The 19926-nt window shown below is 38.5% G+C and overlaps 1 protein-coding gene across 4 annotated transcripts in view; it reads right to left on the minus strand.

The window, feature by feature from the left end:
* Positions 1-19926, minus strand: part of ptprsa (protein tyrosine phosphatase receptor type Sa) — a 371836-nt gene that overhangs the window by 167482 nt on the left and 184428 nt on the right. For all 4 annotated transcript variants that reach the window (XM_088349513.1, XM_088349511.1, XM_088349515.1 and 1 more), the window contains 2 exons: positions 11333-11478; positions 5953-6094 (listed from right to left, as the gene is read on the minus strand). In XM_088349513.1, the coding sequence (XP_088205639.1) occupies positions 5953-6094; positions 11333-11478 (288 nt within the window). The remainder of the gene's footprint in view (positions 1-5952; positions 6095-11332; positions 11479-19926) is intronic.

Consider the following 19926-nt stretch of genomic DNA (forward strand, 5'->3'; position numbering starts at 1 on the left):
CGTGCAAATAAATAATGATTGCAAAAATAGGCAATGGAAATTGTTGTATTGTGATTTAAAAAAAAAGTGAAAAAGATAAAAAAGTATGTTCATTTCACAGGAATACCTAATGCCACCAAAAAGTGACAACCTCAAACACAAACCAAATGCGGATGTACAGTATACTGACAAAAATATATTTAATCTGTTCCTAAGTGAGGGGAAGAGGTAGGCTAAAAATACATTTAAGGAATCAGTGCGGTGGATGAAAACCAGGCTTGGAAGTTGCTATGCGGAGAGAAAAAGCTTTGGAAAGACTTTAGAGAGATGGCGCAGGAGACCAAGAAGTTTTCATTCGTTCCACCTGGTTAGGAGTTCTAAAGCAAACTTCGACTTACTCGGGCAATCTATAATGCACTTTTTTGCAATATAGTAGGAAAAAAAGAGCTCATAACTCACATATTCAGTTCATTCATCCAGTCGTAATTAAGGGGCTACAGCAACTATGTCAAACTTAAGCCCGCGGGCCAAATCCAACCTGCAAATTTCCTACGGCCACTGATATGATCTTGATTCAGGATTGCATTATACACTAAGAATTGTGATTTTTTTTTATCTATCTCACTCTAACTCTCTCTTTACCTACCCCTCCCTCTCTTTCAAATCCCTTTATTTTTCCTTCACTACTAGTCTCTCAGTTTCTTTTTGTGTATTTCTTTGTTTCTCTTTCCATCTCAACATGCTTCGCTTTTTCCTCTCTATATCTAACTTTTTCTTCCACTCAGTTGCTTTACTTCCACATCCTCTCACATTTAGTGACCCTATAACTAGGGTTTTCTCCCTACCCATATCTCTCTAACTGCCTAAAACTAGATATCTCTTCTGATATCTATGTCTCTTATCTATCTAGGTTTTTAATGGGTTTAATTAGCTTCACTGAACTCGATGGATTAATCCAAACATTTTCAAAATTCGACTCAGCTTGAAGCCTTTTCAATCAGGCCCTCCATTAGTTAGACTTTGGAAACTCTGGGCTATAGGCCTTACCCGGTGGAAGACGAACTTTGACCACAAACTCTTATTTCTCCTAATAGCAGCAGCTGGCAGTATGCTAAGTAGAAAGGTATTGCAGATCCAAAAACACAAATATAGAGATGTTCTAATTCTAAAGAGATAAATTACCAGTTCAGTCAGTCCTCTCTGAGGACTGCGTGCAAACAGATGGCCGCTATCTTAGTTTTTCAGCAAAGCTATCAAAAACTGCATCAGAGTCACACATAATTAAGACAGCCCTTGCCACATATACAGACTACTACCCATTTGTTCTTACTGTATTATTAGTGTGTCATTAAATTACTACAATGTGGGAATAATGTTTACTGTTTACATTGTGAAATTTCAAAGAACATTACACTAATCAACCAACCCTATTTAAAGAACTGATTCGTAGGCTACCTATGTGATCTATGGGGTCTACCTGGTGCTGGAGAACGCCATGTTAGTGGCCCTTGGTGTAGGCTGTAAACATACAGTTTTTTTCCCCCTCACTCGGCATTTCATGCTCTTGCAACTGACTTATAACAATGCAATGACCATACAAACCTATATTTATGTGCACAGAGTTAGGGTCGACTGGCTGCAAATAATCTGCCAAACCAGCTATCTTGACATCCCACAACAGGACCGCTCTCTTTAATTCCTATGTGGCTTGTCCCGTGTCCCATAATCCTCTCTACCTCTGTTCCAAGAGCTAATATTCATGTTTTCCCCAACTGGCCAATACCCCTTCATCCCTAGCCAAGGCCTCGTTTTTTTCCCCCTGCACATTGCTTTCTTGATTTGCTTTACTTGCATCACTTCTCAATTTCTCTCAGTTCAACATGACTTTCCTTGAATTATTTTAAATGATTGCTTTTCAAAGTGACTTCGATTAATAGATTGTTTTAAATAAATGATTAATGTATTAATGACAAAACAAATAACACATAAAACTGAAAGACATGGCCATATTTTTCAACAAAAATAAAATACTTAACCTCCACACATGAAAGACAACCAGAACACAGTACAAAAAAGACTTCAGTTTTCATTTGCATAATGTTTCATAAGCACATGTCAAAGCTTTGAAAAAGTCTGGAAGTATTTTTAATCTTCATCGGGGCTCATCATTCAATCATTTGATCTTTTTTTTAGTTTTGGATATTAGTTTGACAAAATTGCGCTTCCCTGGAAGGTTACACTAACAGAGAATCCTCGCGAATTCGCGTTTCTGTTATTGCTGGTTCACTACTTTGCGGATTTTGAATTGATTGATTTTGCATTGTGCATTGTGTTCTTGTAGACACAAGACCGTGGGGACAGATTACAGAAAAATAACTGAATAGGATAGTGACAGCTAGCTTTTAGCGGCTTTTTACATTGAAAATAATTTCAATTAAATCAAATGAGGAAATTCAGAAGAGCGCAAAGAAATTGTGATCACCCGTGGGTGATTCGTGGATTATTATCGGGTTTGAGAAACAACTGAGTTCTAACCAGGGACACCCGATGCAAGAACTCAGCTAACCAGCCGCTCTCTAAATTGCTTTAGTGCACAGAAAGGAGAAGCCCTCTAATTTTGTTCAAATTTTGTATAATGACAATAAAACCATTTGTTCAAGTGCAATTATGTGTTATGTGTCATTATTTGTAGATCTATAGTTATTATTTTGTTACAGTTGTATACTCTCAGGTGGTAATGACGTCATCTCGAGTACGTTTTCCCCTTAGGGACTTTCATGAAGGTGCGACGCTACATCGCTAATTTTCACTTTTTGGGGGTGGTTCTGGTCGCCAGTAACCGCAAAAACTGAAACCTATTTTCTATACTATTAGGCGTTTGCTTATTATATGGTTTATACATTACAAGTGCTGTTTTATGACTTACTCAAGCCCTGAATTTGAAATCTCGTAAATCGACCCTTGGATTGTTGTCTTTAATGTAACTTTTTTTATTATCCTCACGGCTTGTTTATATGTGTTTCCAAATAAAACTGTGTGTAATGTAAGGGAAAACCCAGGAAAAGAAGTGCTTCTTGGTTTAATCTAAGGATTGGGAACGTATGGCTCGCGGCCAGGTTTGGCTCTTTGCCTCGGAGATAAAACTCACTATCCCTATTTAGGCCAGGAGTTCAACATCATGTTTCTACCACTAGTGGCGGGAGAGCTGCAGCACATGTAATTAAGATTGTTTTCCATGTCTCTTAACCAAAGGGATTCATCATATTCCACTTTTGGGTGTGACGTCCGTCTCGTACATTTGCTTATTATTTTTTCAAGCATCAAGTTTGTGCAAAATATGAAAAAATAAGGATTGATCAATGACACGCATAAGGACTTTGAAGACGAATGTTTGTAGATTTCAGTAATAAACCATAATTTCCATCAAAACTGACAGTCAAATTGAACTTCAAGAATCTTAAGTAACTGCAAAATAGAGACCATTTTTAAGTTAGAAGATATTTTTTGGAACGGGACTTTGGCATTATTGCACAAATTGCAGTGAAGAATTTTTAAGTTTAGCGTCTTTGTTTAGGTTGTAGTTCTCACTGGAAAAAAAATGTATATTAAGTACAGTAATTGTATTTGTTAAACACATTCATGAGCCTGTAAATTAGGGTTGTTCTTGATTAATACATATATAGATTTGGATAGGTTCTGCCCCCCATCCCAAAATCAATTTTATTTCCTGCTGTGACTCGCTCAGTGCCATTGATGACTATATAGACAAAGAAAGAACAAATTTAAAAAAAAAATATCCAACCTTAAAGCAACTAAGTAATAAAAAAATAAAAATAAAACTAGAAATTATTTTTAGCGTGCTGGGCAAACCTGGCCTGAACTTTCCCACACACACTGCAGCTCATCCCTGCGCCAGCCAGCAGGGCCTACCATCAGCTTTGTCAGCCAACTAAAGCTCAGCTTCTTCCAGTCCATGGCAGATGGCAGTGGGAGAGAACAGATAGGGCGCTGTGTGCATGCGTGTGCGAATGCGTGTGTGCTTGTGTGTGTCAAAAAATACGACAGTGTGTGACCACGCGTGGTCCTCCTCCTACAACATATGGCAGAACGTAACACCTATAGGAGGCATTTAGTATTGCAAAGCTCACATTTACGGCACAGGTATTTTAATTGTGGTTTCACAGGTGCAGTTTTTGTTAATCAACATATGTTTTGCTCAAAGTGGATCAAGCAAATGGAGAAGGTTTTCTGTTGACCCTGAAAAGTGTCAAATGAGCAAGTTTTATGTATGATTATTAAATTTGGGACTAAAGCGTTACAAAGGAAACCGTTCCAGGAGTGCAATTACTTTTCTCTGTCACAAATATTCGAATGTGTTATTGATAAAATTCAGTAACTCTACGCCAGCATTATATAGTACGTTACAGCGCTATATTAGCTTATTTCAGTATTTCATGCAGATGATGCATCGCAGTGTCCTCTGACTCTGACCACCGATTTACCAGATTTTAGGTTGAAGTGTTTAGGTTTAACAACAAAGTAAAACTGAATACAGTTATGGTGGCAAAGTCTCAACCACAGAGTATGAGCACGCACAGGTTTTCGTCGTAGAGATATTCCAACTACCTTACACACTTGCATCTAAGCTAAATTTTGAATTAAACACTGAACTCAGGAGGTCACTGTGTGCCACCAGAAGCAAAATGGTTATGTTCTTTTTAGTTGTAGAATTACTTTCGTTATACGACATGCCTGAAGAAAAAACAAAATGTCTGTCCTATACTGCTGACTTGAAGCTAAAAGTGATAAAAGTGGCTGAAGAAACAAACAACCTGTGAGCAGTAATAAAGTTTGATGTACATGAAAAATTGCACTTAAGGCCAAACGCGCAAAACCAAGGGATACAAATATGGACAGTACCGAGAAAATTAGATTTTCGAGTAGTTTGAAGGCTAGAGACAAAATGGATATGGAGAGTCTCAGCTAATTGTTCATTTGCAAGCTTTTAAGATTGCACGATCGAGGAAAAATAAAACAGTTCACTGCTTCAACACGTGAAGTACACGATTTCTTCTATGAGTTTTATTATGTCCTACTTGAAAGCAGTTTTAAGGGGTTGGCTTACATCCATGTATACACTAATTTGTAACTAAATAGTTCATTTCAGAGTAACACGCTACATTTTGGTGTCAGGACTCTGAGAAGTAACTGATTTTGTTTTTAATGAAGTAAATAGTAATCGTAACTAACTACTGTTTTTAGTAACAGCAAAGCAGCTATTTAGGCAAAAACACTGCCAAGCAGACCATCACGATCAATATCAAAGCATCCGTCATCAGGCTGGAAACAGTCAAGAAAAAATGAATACTTCAAAAACCTTTCCAATATATATGTTATGATTGCATGCTAAATACACGTTTCAGGGTACCCTGTTTAGGTTAAGCATGCACCTGTCCTCTGGTGCGCGACCAACAGGGGGTGATGACGCTTCATAGGAAAATGCCATACAAATTAGTACCAGCTACAGTTATTTATAAGGGGTGAAGAAAAACAACGGCAAGACAACAGGAAGAAGTGGCAGTGTCATTTTTAAAAAAACTTGTAAAGAAACATGGCAACAATTTAGAGAATTTCCAGCCAAGCACTTTTCGATCTTTTAAAACACTACAATAAAATTCGAGCATTTTCGAGATTTTAAGCACCAGTACAAACCCTGTGTTAAGGTGTGTAATAGAAGCACAGTTATTTCTAGCAAAGGCCCGCAAACCATTGAAAACAGGTCGATGACCCACTTTTGGGTCACGACCCACCAGTTGAGAAACACAAAGGACACAATTTGCAGTTTTTCAGTTGGATGAAATGAAATAACGAAAGCGCAACAAACGCTTTCAGCCTAAGATATTACCATACCGCCATTGTCCTCGGTGATTTATGAAGTATTTTCCGACCTCTGCCGAAAAGCGCAGGACTCACCTCGGATGATGGACAGCTTGGCGTTGACGGTGAGCTCGCCCTGGCTGTTTTCCGCCACACATTCGTAGATGTTCTCATCACGTGGTGCCCGCAGAGGCTGAATTCGGAGTACCGCGCCCGCACCCTCATCGAATTCGATGTTCTGTTGATGCACAGTAAAATCAAAACAACTATGAACACTAACATTAAGTGAAAAAAAACACTTAATTAAATTACAACAACATTTTGGGGAAAGGGAGACATTTTGGAATTGTTAGCACCAGCCCAAGATATCAAGAGCATTTCTGAGATTTTCTGATGGGTTGGTGATTGTTTCCCAAGATAAAAGTACCATATTTTCTGGAATATGCAAAAATGCATAATTAACAAGGAAAAAACATATGTAAGTCACATCTGGTGTATAAGTTAAATTTTTGGGGAACATGTGTTTGAAAGAAAAGAATACCAAAAACATACAAGTCATCTTGAGCGGTTTTAAAAATGAAAATAAAATAAAGAACACAGTATATTACACATGTGTTTATCTTAGACACGCTCCAATCTGTCAGTAACAACATAACATAGTATGAGTTATACTGATTCTCTCCAAATCACTAAATCCAATGAAATATTAATCCTTGGTGTCACTTTCACAAGTAAACAACTCCTCCAACAATAAGCCGCTTCCTTTTTCCAGTTCGAAAAGTGGCCCTCCCACAGCAGGGCAAGATTGAATACATCAACAAAGGCCTAGTGCGCCCTCTCGCTGTTTAGTGTGAAAATGTCATGTGAAATTATACAGTACTGGTAATAAAAACTTAAATAATAATAATAATAATAATTTCCTTTGTGTTGTCATTCTTTGTAACAATGTACACAGAACGAAATGTCGATACACCTGACCCGTTGTAGCGGGTCGATGCAGCCGCAGCCAGAGGGCGCCGCCATTATACCAATTAGGTATGTCTCGGTCGAGGCGCGAACCAGCGACCTCCCAGTCTCAAAGCGGGCACACTACCATCTAGGCTACTGAGCTCATTCATATAATAATGTATCCATGATCGGCACCGCTTATCCTCGCTATGATTGCAGGGGTGCTCTATCCCGTTTCAGCTATCTTCGGGCAGTGGGCTGGGGACACCCAAATGGTTGCCAGCCAGTCGCAGGGCACACAGAAACAGACAACCATTCATACACTCACTCACACCTAGGGACGTTTTTAAGTCACCAATTAATTCGCCTGCTTGGTGATCGACATTAGGGGTTGAAATTGGGGGGTTTGGTCAACTAAAGACTCCCAACGACTGGTGTTGCGACACATCAGTTGGGTTGAGCAAGGGGGCTGGGAATCCCCTCCTCTTTATCAATCTTCTAGAAAGAGTCAAAAATGCAAGAATGTGTTCTTGACTCTAGTCAACTCCCACTGGGGGAAAATGTGTATATGTACATAGAAAAAGCAGTTTTAATTTCAAAACGCCATCTCATCCACCCTCTGCATCCACCCACTAACTTCATTGTACTAGCTCAAGCAACATCACGCCAAAGGTAAAGAAAAATCATTTTTATTTGTTTTACGTTTTGACGATTATTCACTGTTATATCCTTGCTACTATAGGCCAATCATGTTGGTGTTCTTTAATTTCCACACCCTTTAATGCGGATGTGCTTTCGTAACCTAGGACATTTGACAAAAAGAAAGTGCTTAGCTGAGGGCTTTTAGAACTGGTTGAAATTTATTTTCTGAGGTTTGAGCCTCTATCCTTGCAAGTTCAAAATCCATTAAAGTCCTATCTCCTCTTTTTGATTGAGTACTAAACTATAAACCTATCACACGTCAATTAGGATTCGACTGCAACTCATGTTTTTTTCTGCCTAATTTTGAATTCTCAATTTATACATTTGAATTAGGATTACATATGCATTACATTGAATGTCGCATTTCAAATGTACTGTATTCATATACTGTTATCCAGTACTGTGGAAGTAACTACCAAATTTTCCGCACTATAAGGTGCACAGAAAATCTGATAAAAAAAAAAAAAAAAGCTGACTATGCGCCTTATAATCCGGTGCGCCTTATATATGGATCAATATTGAATTGCAAGGTCTCGCAACTAAGAGAGCCAGCCACCGACTCCATTTTTCGCGTAGAAGAAGAAGTGCGCTGTGCATACTGGGAAATATTAAACAACGAATTTCTTTTGTTTGTGCGTTTGTATAAAGACCCTGAAATGGCTCCTATTAAGAGACACGCTTACAACGCAGAGTTTAAACTCAAGGCGATCAGTCACGGAGTAGAACACGAAAATAGAGCGGCAACAAGTGGAGGAAGCATGAGGATAAGCTGCGCCAAGCAAGGAAGACTAAACAAAGTTTCCGTGGCAATAAAAGCGACATGACCACAGTTAGAGGACACACTTGAACAGTGGGTTGTTGAACAAAGAGCAGCAAGTAGAAGTGTCAGTACAATAACTATTCGAATGAAGGCAACAGCGCTGGCACAGGAACTTAACATTAAAGAATTCAGAGGTGGTCCTACTTGGTGTGTGTTTACGTTTTACATTTTACAGTTATTATGTTATTGCTTTATTGTTATTGTTTTGCACTTGTTATTGTTTTTGCACATTACGAGTGTCACTATACTGTATTGCGATTGCACTAACGTTTAATTTACCATAACAGTATCAGATGTTTTTTTGCGTGTTGACTAAATGGAGGAAAAGTAAAATGTTATGCCTTGCTGTTGTTCAAAGATGTTAAAGATGTGTCACGAAAATGCTTTACCTCAGAGAAAATAATAAAACAGCTGTTTATTCATTTTGGGAGTGAATGAAGATTGCGGAAAGCTTGTTTGTTATCTAATAATAAAGTTTGACTGACCTATCTGCGGCACCATCTAATGGTTGCATGACATAATTACATCCTCTACTTTAGCCAAGACAAGTTAAGTCACATTTATTTATATAGCCCTTAATCACAAAAATGTCTCGAAGGACTGCACATGAATACAATTACAAAATTGCACAATTACCTAATCTTAAACCAGCATGCACTTTATAGCGCCTTATAATGCGGTGCGCCTTATGTATGGAAAAAGTTTAAAAATATATCATTCATTGAAGGTGCACCTTATAGTGCGTAAAATACGGTAATTAAAAAAATAATTCATTTGGTCACAGAAAAGATTAACACAGGCCTTACAAAGACAGCTATGATTGTATATTGTGTTAGCTTAAAATGTTAGCAGCCCTCGCCGTAATACAAAGGTTTTAGTTCCCTAAGTCTTCCTTAGATTATGTTTTTCAAACATGACTTTTCCTTACGCTTAATAGCCGAAAGGTTGAAATGGTCACTTATCTGACAGCAGAGCTCAAATATGGGTTCTCATTTAAGGAAAAAGAGGTTTCCTGCCGAGATCTTTGGGTTGAAGCGAAACTTGGAGATTTAAATTTGTGTCTGGAGCAGCCTGCTGCTCCATTGCTGCGCGTCTCAGGGCTGAGCAGCTAATTAGGCAAAAACACTGCCGAGCAGAGCGTCACGATCAATATCAAAGCAACCGTCTTCAGGCTGGAAACAGTCAAGAAAAAAATAATACTTCAAAAACCTTTCAAATATATATTTTATTATTGCATGATAAAACTGGTAAGAGTGTCCATTTTTTTCCGTTTCTCTCATGCCGTTGGTTTTGTTTTGCACCTAACTCGCAGCCAAGAAGAAGAGGACAACTTTTTTTATTTTGTCCTCTACTAAAAAGCAGCATCTCAACTGAGGGTGTTGTTAATTTGTGCTTTTTAGCTCTTTCCCAAGTGGTTATGTCGAGCACTGCAGTGGTTCAAGAATTTTAATGAAGACAGTGAGCATTGATCAAGAGTTTTGTTGTGCCCGCGTGGGAGGATTGAAAAACAGACACTGGGAATAAGCACTGAATCAATCCAGATTTCCTTCAACACATTTATGTTTAGAGTTCCTGAAAAATGACGTAATTCTGAAGATGGCTGAAAAAAATGGGGGCCAAATTTCTTATTGGACTAGTTATATTATGAAAGGTAATGAATGCAATGCAAATTTCAAAAGTGTCATCCAAAGAGATGCATGAAGGACCATCACTATTTGAAAATTTGAATTTAAGGGTTGTTATTGCCTCTTAAAAGGATTATTATAGAATTTGACCGAAAACAAAGGTAGGTTGAATTAATTAAGACACTGCTTCCCTCCCAAAACAAATAAATAGATTAATTAAATACACAACCCCCTTCCATTAAAAAAATATCAAATAAAACTGTCTCTGTTGCTATTTTTTCCAATAAAGCAGAATTTTTGCTTTTTTTCTACATATCTCCCTTATCTTAGTATTAGAAGTAAAAATTAAACATATTATCATATAATATGTTCTTGATACATCCAATTTTAACCTATTTTGTAATAAAAAAAGAAAAACAATATTTCAAAAAAAGTGAGAAAGATAACAAAAAAAAAGACCAAATATTTATCTGCCTATTAGTTTCCTTCTTTTAGCAGAAAATATAATTTGTTGTAAAATATATCACTAAAACAAGGTAAAACAACATAGAATAACAAAATAATACTTATAAGGACATTGTATATAATTGAACCACTAGGAGACAACTGTTGAGACCAAAGTACACCATTTTCCTACTCATTTTTCTGTACAAAATTTTTGAAGTTGTTGGGTACCTGTAGCAGCAAGATGACACACAATTATGTCAGCTCCATTTGGCAAGGAGTAATGGATAATAATAGAATAATAGAATCAAATTGAATTGAATAGAACAGAATAGAATGGCCTTTATTGTCATTAAACAATACTATTATTAAATTTTAAGTGGGAGTGAAATAATAAAAAAGATAAAAGTATGTAAAGGAGACAAAACGTAAAAAAACCAAAACAAAAACAAAAAACAATATATTATTGATATATAATAAATACAAGCATATTTATAGTGGCAGTCATACAGTGTATTGTGCTCAAGAACGCTGTAGATGGGATTTCGGGGTGGGAATGGCACACGGGAGGAAGCTTTTCCTTATGTGCTTGTTTTTTGCTATGTAAAATAAATACAAATTTGTTAACTTATGATAATTTTGAAAACATGTGCATGAACCTTACATTTAATGTTTTTTTGTGCTTATTTTTGTGATTAAACCAATATTGTTTTGTTTTTTATTTTTTTAATGAATAACTTTTCTACCACTGAAGGTGCTAAATAATACACAATGCCCCTTTAAATGAGCAAAGCGATTTGCCAATATGGCGAGGTTTTTTTCCTTCCTCAGTGCAGAAGGAAAGTAAAATCCTCATTTTTCCTTTGGAGAGAATTTTGAAACCTCGAGAGGGATGGGAGACAGTCCTTAAGCAGACAGCTTGTAGGAATGGACTCACCTCAATCCGCTGGGAATTGACCTTTTTGCCTTTCTTATTCCAGCTAACCCTCGGCTTGGGGTCACCTGTCGCCTGGCAGACAAAGGACACGGCACCCCCGGAGACACCTATCTGGTCAACCGGGACTTTTGTAAACCGTGGTTGTGCTGCAGGGAAGCAAAAGAAAGAAGAAACATGAGAAAGGTTGTTACAAAATGCAATATAATTCTTCAAAAAATGTTTTTTTTCTTATTTCATTTTAAATTTCAAGACATATACAGGATTCATTCTTGAACCAAGGGTTTGGAGACGCGAGCCACATAGGGTGAGAAAAATGTGGCCAGGAGCCCGGGCCTGGAGACAGATCCTTTTTCTCTCATTTGCATTCATGAATACGTACAAATGCAGCCAATTCCATGTTATACCTATGTTTAAATTGTTAAGTTCCAACAAACTGATTTGAAATGCTAAGAATTAAGGCAAAATTTATATTGGGTCCCAGTTGTAAGAACACAATTTGATTTTTTTTTGTAGTATTTCTGTAGTATTTTATAGTACTACTGTAATAGTATTTTTGTAGTATTCCCGTAATAATATTTCTGTGGTATTTTGATCATGGTATATTTGTAGTATCACTGTAATTGTAGGTTCTAATATGTATGTAGTACTATAACTGTAGTATTTCTATAGCTGTATTTAGGAAGTAGTATCGTTGTAGTTTCTGTAGTATTTCTGTAGAAAAATTTCAGCAGTAATTTTGTAGTAGGATTTCTGTAATAATTTAAGTGTATTTAAATAATTATTTTAATGGAAGCATTATATTTTGAATTGTTTTATTAGGTATTTATGTAATGTCGTTATAATAATGTATGTTTTTATTTTTATGAAAGAACCATTTAATTCTTTATCCATGTACAGTATGTCACAAAAGTGAGTAACTTTTTGGCAGATTTTATCATAGTTTTTAATTAAAAAACACTGAAGAAACATCGCTTTGACACAATTAAAGGTGGTCCGTGTAAGGCTTTTTTAGCAGTGTAAATGTTCCCCCTCAATATATTGCCATTAGTAGCTAAACCCCTGGTAACAAAAGTGAGAACACCCTTAAGTAAAAGATCCTGAAGTTCAATATTTTGTGTAGCCACCATGGTTTTGCAACTTTAATCTTCCTGGCCATGTATTCCACCAGAAGCTCACAAATTGGCACTAGAATTTGCTTCCAGTCAGCAATGGCAACATGACTGAGTTGGCGGATAGTCAAGATCTTGTGCTTTTCCACCAAAGATGTTCTATTGAGTTTAGATCTAAAGGCATGCTTGGCCAGTCCACTCACTCTACCCTTAGCCCCTTTAGAAAAGCCTTGGTCATTTTAGAAGTGTATTTGTGGTCATTGTCAGGCTGGAGCAATGCCCTGCGACCCAGTTTCTGGAGGGCGATCATTCTATGTTTTAGTTTTTCACAGTAAATGCTTGAGTTTGTGTTTCCGTTAATGAAATCAACTCCCCAGTTCCAGTTGCACTCATGCAGCACCAAACCATGACATTCTTCACACCATGCTTGACTTTAGGCACGACCAAACTGATCACCTGGTTGCCGTCACACCATCTCACCAAACCATGACATTCTTCACACCATGCTTGACTTTAGGCACGACCAAACTGATCACCTGGTTGCCGTCACACCATCTCAGCCAAATAAACTATTTTTTTCATCAGACCAGAGGATATATTTTCAGTAAGCCATTGCCTTTGTATCCATACTTCTTTTCATTGTGTCAAAACAATGGTTTTTTTATGTGTTGTTCTATTAAACATTATAATTAAATCTGCAGAAATGTGAGGGGTGTGACATACTTTAGGTATTTATTCAAAAAGTACATACATAATTTGAATACAGACACAAAAATAATTTGAAATGTGACAAAAGCAAAGGACTTAATATCATCGCCCAAAAAGTTTGTTTCCCAACAAAAATGTGAACGCCACAAGTGATGCAATGTGCGTTGCACGATGTGATACTCAAAATCCAAAAACAAGTGATTAAGTCAATGCCAAGGTCCAGATCATCTCCGAACAGATCACGAGGCTTCTTTCTCTATTGGTAACCATGGATACCAGTACTATCCGTTTCAAGTGGGGGAGCAAATCCCTGCCCCAAAAACTAGGATGAGCGCCTCCAGGCTGTACTTGCCCAAGACACACCACAGGAAGTGGTGCCCCGATTACCCTAACTGTTAAGGGATCTGTGAACTGTGATACAAGCAGACATCTCAATGTTATTTTTATTTTTAGATTTGTTTTTAAATTGTTAAGTTTCATCAAAATGAATTTAAACCCTAAGAATTAAAGCAGAATAAAAGTTTGATATCCTTTAAACATGAGTAATTGATTATCATAATAAATGTATGTATTTCCTTGTAGCAACTTACGAGCAGATCATTTGTATTTAAAAATAATTAAAAGACTGATGGGCCGCATAGGGCCCCATGCCTGTAATTTGCTCACCCCTGCTTAAGAAGCAGCGCAAGACATAAATACATTTGTGGTGCAACTGTGATTTTATTCCAAATTGCGAAATGGAGTAGGCTGCAAGTGTATGGAATTGACAATTGGAATGACAATAATTCTACTTTGTGAACAGCAGGGAAACAATGTAAGGATAGAGAATTGATTTCACTCTCCTATTTAGACACAAAACTTGTCTAATAGAAAGCAAAAAAAAAAAAATTCTTGATAAAAAAAAATAAAGTGAGTGCTTTTATCTATTTATTTGATTCTTTTTAAGACAAATTACATTGATAATATATGTCAAGATAGCCTTACTTTTTGAAGCTGAGTACCAAAACCTCCTTGTGTGCAGTTTGCATGTTCTCCCCGGCTTTCATCCGGGCACTCGGATTTTCTCCCACATTCCAAAAAACATGCATGTCAGGTTAATTGTCTGGTCCAAATTGTCCCTAGGTGTGAATGAGCGAGTTAGTTGTCAGTCTCTGTGTTCCCTGCGACTGGCTGGCAACCAGTTCAGGATATCCCCTGCCTACTGCCCAGATATGCTGGGATGGGCTCCAGCACCCCCGCGACCCTACTAAGGATAAGCGGTGCAGATGAAGGATGATGGATAATTTCTAGTTCCTGATAGCAAAATAGCTGCGAGAGGGTAGGAAAAAAAGGCAATCGGTTATCATTTAAATAATGACGTTAATGAAAAGTTTTTAAAGGAAAAAAGTACAATTTCCTCAAATTCAAACTTTTCAGTTAAAGGTCATTTCTTTCTACTGTTAGTTCCTTGTCAACATGACTTTTCAAGAATACATCGTGGAAATGTGTATTTTGATGAAGTTGAGCAAATTCCACGGCTTCAAAAAAAAAACAGAAGAAAAATGTCATTTGCATGGTTCCAGTTGTCACATTTCAAGTACTATGTGTCTAAAAAGCAGCCTGATACGGTTTATGTTGGTTGCAGGCGAGGGAGATAGCTACAATAAAAAAAGACAGCGTGTCCTTGGCAAGATCACGCATTTGAATCATGGATATGTGAGCTGATCAAACGGCAAGCACAAAACGTCAAGTTAATAATTAAGGAATTGGAGGTCGACACCGCTCTCCAGGCACATGAAGGAGAGTCCCCGCATATATTACTGGCTGAAGAGAGATAGGGAAGTGCCATATGCAAAGTTAATCCTCTTGTACTGTACTAAATACACTTAGATACAGAATGTTGTGAGTGTTGGGGCATCCTCAACGATGACAGGCTTAAACTATCAGGCATTCTTATTTGATATAAGTGGATACAATTGTAGTGGCATCAAACTCAATTTACTTGGGAGCCACCGGTCTGGGTGAGGTTGGGCCACACAAGATAAACTATAATAATAAAATGTCCACTGTTTTTTAATACAGTGGAACCTCTCAGTTTGAACAAATCGGAGTCCGACCAAAAATTTCGAGAAATTCTTGCTTCGCTGTTCGGTCAAAAAATCAGAGTTCGAACGCCGGTAGTGCATACACTAGGGTGCGATGCTGAGCGGCGTACGGGTGTTTTAGCCCCTTATTATGCCTCCGAAGAAAGTCAGTGCAAGCAGCAAAGTTGCAACAGGTGAAAAAAGAAAAGTAGTGCGTACAACTATTGCACTTAAAAAAGAAATAATAGCAAAATATGAAGGTGTGCGAGTGTCTGATCTTGCTAGGGAATACAGCATGGCTAAATCTACGATCAGTACGATACTAAAGAATAAGGAGGCTGTGAAATCTAGTGATGTGGCTAAGGGAGTGAGTGCTATAAGCAAGCAACGGCCGTAAGTTTTGGGAGAGGTTGAAAAACTTTTGATGATTTTCCTCTCCCCACCGTCCACCTGCGCCTTCTGCTGATCACCCAAAGGTAAGAAATCTTATTCATAATTCTTTTCTTTATCCTTTTTTTTATTTTTACACGTTCATGTTAGCGTAATCTTTCGTCCGGAAGATTACGATAACGCGAACGTACGATTAGCCTGGGTTAGCTTTGTTAACATTCAAGGTAAACATTTAGGGTGTTGGAACAGATTAAAACGATTTACCGTATTTTCCGCACTATATGGCGCACCATGTTATAAGGCGCACCTTCAATGAATGATATATTTTAAAACTTATGCCATACATAAGACGCACCCCATTATAAGGCGCTATAAGTGCATGCTGGTTTAAGATCAGGTAATTGTGCAATTTTGTAATTGTAATCCTGTGCAGTCCTTCGAGACATTTTTGGGATTAAGGGCTATTTACGGTAAATAAATGTGACGACTTGACTACAGTAGAGAATGTAGTTACGTTATGCAACCTCTAGATGTTGCCACGCTCAAGGGAATGTCAACAAAAAATTCAAAAAGGTCAAACTTTATTAACAAACAAGCTTTCCACAACTCCATTCACTCCCAAAATAAATAAACAGCCGTTTTATTATTTTCTCTGAGGTAAAGCATTTTCGTGACACATCTTTAACATCTTTGAACAACATCGACATATAATTTTATTTTTTGTCCATTTAGTCAACACGCAAAGAAAAAAACGTCTGATACTGTTATTTTAAATGAAACGTTAGTGCAATCGCAATAAAGTGACACTCGTAATGTGCAAAAACAACGAGTGCAAAGCAATAACATAATAACTGTAAAATGTAAGACGTAAACACACAAAAGAAAAACAAAGATCACTCTATAAGCTCCTCATCGACGAATCCCTCGAATTCTTCTTCTGCTGTGTTCGAATTGACCATATCTCAGTGAATGGGCCATCCAACACGTCCGGTGTTTTTGTGCCAGCGCTGTTGCCTTCATACGTATAGTTATCGTACTGACACTTCTGCTTGTCTCCTCTAACTCTGGCCATCTTGCTTTATTGCCACGGAAACTTTGTTGAGTTTTCCTTACTTGGCGGAGCTTATCTTCATCCTTTCTCCACTTCCGTACCATCGATTCATTTAAGTTTAACTCTCTCGCTGCCGCTCTATTGCCGTGTTGTGCTGCGTGACTGATCGCTTTGAGTTTAAACTCGGCGTTGTACGCGTGTCTCTTAACAGGAGCCATTTTTTATACAAATGCACGTATGAAAGAGAATCTCTCTCTCTCTCTCTCTCTCTCTCGCTCTCTCTCTCTCTCTGTCAAACGTGACATTCTGAATAATTCTGCGTTTGTTTAAGGTAAATTGTGCTTTACATCTTCACCAGTCAAAACCCTGGATTCAGACAAATACTGTATTTGTTGAATATGAATTAAGCAGTTTAATGGGGTAGCCATTTTGCCACTTAGTAAACAAATACAACACGAGCCCCGGCAACTACCAATCGTTTAATATTTCCCAGTATGCACAGCGCGAAAAATGGAGTCGGCGGCTGTTTCTCGTAGTTGCGAGACCTTGCGAATTTAATATTGAGCCATATATAAGGCGCACTGTGTTATAAGGCGCATGGTCAGCTTTTGAAAAAAAATAAGACTTTTAGGTGCGCCTTATAGTGCGGAAAATACGGTACATTATTTTTAATGGGAAAAATGATTTCGGTGATCGAACAAATCGGTTTTTGAACAGGGTTCTGGAACGGATTATGGTCGAGAACAGAGGTTCCACTGTATATTTTTTTGGGGTGACGAGATTTAAAGACTATAAACAAATTCCAGACTATAAGCTTTTGTCACAAGCTTTCGATGCAGCGATGCGGCTTTGTTACGCATTTTTTCAATGCCCGGCAGGGGGTCCCGAGCACTAAAGGTTAGAGAGAGACAGGTGTAATATATGTGTCGACGAAGATGCAAGTTTAATATAACTTCAAGCTTTGTGCATGAAAACATTAGCATGAACAGACCCTCATCATGGAAATGCTGTCAAACAAAAGAGGAGGGCTAACTACCATATTGGGAATAATTGCACGAATCTGGTTAATTGTAAAGAAAAATAATGTGGCAAAACAAATGAATTACAAGAAACAACATCCAATGAAGGGCAGCACGGCGGCGCAGTGGTTAGCGCTCGTTCGGCACAGTTCATGTCATGGGAACCTGTCGTGGGTTCAAATCCAGCTACAGACTTCCTGTGTGGAGTTTGTATGTTCTCCCCGTGCTTGCGTGGGTTTCCTCCGGGCACTCCGGTTTCCTCCCGCGTTCCAAAAACATCCATTTCAGGTGAATTGGCCGGTCCAAATTGTCCCTAGGTGTGAATGAGCGAATGAGTTGTCTGTCCCTGTGTGCCCTGCGATTGGCTGGCAACCAGTTCAGGGTGTCCCCTGCCCACTGCCCGGAGATGGCTGGGATGGGCTCCAGCCCCCCCGCGACCCTAATGAGGATAAGCGGTACGGCTGATGAGATGAGATGAGATGAGAACATCCAATGAAGCTGACATTTTTTTAGGCGGGTTTCTATTTTTATGAGTGCATTATAATGTGTGTTGGATTAAATATTTGACACGGTTGGATTCTATGGATTGTCTCTGATGTGATGAGGTGATTTTCACAGACATTCAAAGAAGTTAGAGACGGCCAGGGGACGAAGTGGTGAGTTACGCTGGCTTTATAGTTTTCGGGTATCATATTTCAGACTGATCGGGCTGTTTTTCTGATGAACATACAGACGCTGCCCGACAATTCCACTTACGGTAAACGGTAGATACGATATTTTTTGGGGGATGTCGAAAAATATACGGAAGTTGCTGTAAGATTTTGCACTGTGTGCACCTATTTCCGAGTACAGGACAATTCTGTAGTGCACAGGTGTCAAACAGGCAGCCCGCAGGCCAAATCAGGCCCGCTAAGGGATTGAATTCGGCCCGCGAGACAACACTCAGAGAAGCGCGAGAGGAAAACAGCAGGTTGAAATATGTCAAGCTGATGTTAGCAAAGCCAGGTGCCTCTCACAAAGACACTGTACTTGTATTTATTTCTCTCTCTTTGTGTCTCTTTGTCTCTCTCTGTCTCTCTGTACTTGTATTTATTTCTCTCTCTTTGTGTCTCTTTGTCTCTCTTTGTCTCTCTCTGTCTCTCTCTCTCTCTCTCTCTATCTCTCTCTCTCTCTCTCTCTCTCTCTCTCTCTCTTTTTTCTCTTTCTTTGTTGCTCTTTGTCTCTCTTTGTCTTTTTAACTTATTTTGCCCTAATTTTATTTTTTGCTTTTCTCTTTCTCTCTTCCTACCCTTTGCGCTTTTTCTCTTTTCTCTCCTTCTGTCTCTCTATTTCTCTTTCCCCCTCTCTCACGACTCCTCTTTTTATCTCTTTTGTTCCTCTCTCTCTCTCTCTCTCTCTCTCTCTCTCTTTCTCTCTCTCTCTCTCTTTCTTTGTCTCACACTCTTTTTATTATATCTTTATCGCTCATTTTCTTTCTCTTTAATTTACTAGTCCGGCCCCCGACAGAATGTTTGTTCTATCGTGTGGACCCCGAGTTAAAATGAGTTTGGCATCCCTGCTGTAGTGCTTCTTTCCGCCGATGTCACCCAGCATCAAGGGAGAAAAGAAAATCTGCTTCCTCTTCCCAGTTCATGTGTATACTGTCTATACTATGTCTATACTATCTCCAACAAGGTTGAGATTTTTATTGTTTAATATCTCATGCATTCATCCAATATGGTTAATGTAAAGTGTAACGAAGAGGTGATCCGTTTCTTTTGAAATAAATGTTGAATACGAAAAATTGATGCGGTTGAAAAACCGTGATAAACAAGGGGTTACTGTATACCCACCATCCCTGGAATTGTAGTAGGGATAGCATTTTTACCAAAGTTGTATTCGTTCGGACCAAAGTCTTTCTCAACAAAACTGTTTCGATAAGCATGCACAGCTTGGCTTTATCTGCTTGGCGGGGGGAGCCAGCCTGAGCCAAAATAGCCAATCACGGGGTCTCCTAAACCCTTTCAGGTCCCTGATAATACAACACATCACTGCGGGCGCTGCTGGCTGGCGGGAGCAGCAAAACTCAAACTGTGCGCACAGACGCTTGTTTCGCTAATACAGCTACCACCTGCTATTGCCTGCTACCCCTGTTCGACCCGATAAGACAAAATAGACCGGCAATGTGCTTGTAAAATGCCGGCGGTTGGAGGGTCCATGGATAAATATATGAGAAAGCTCCATTTTCACTACTTTGCTGTTATTTGAGAGGATG

The sequence above is a fragment of the Urocampus carinirostris genome, chromosome 12 (assembly GCF_059441175.1).
Source record: "Urocampus carinirostris isolate Australia breed hairy pipefish chromosome 12, RoL_Ucar_1.0, whole genome shotgun sequence".
Taxonomy (NCBI): Eukaryota; Metazoa; Chordata; class Actinopteri; order Syngnathiformes; family Syngnathidae; genus Urocampus; species Urocampus carinirostris.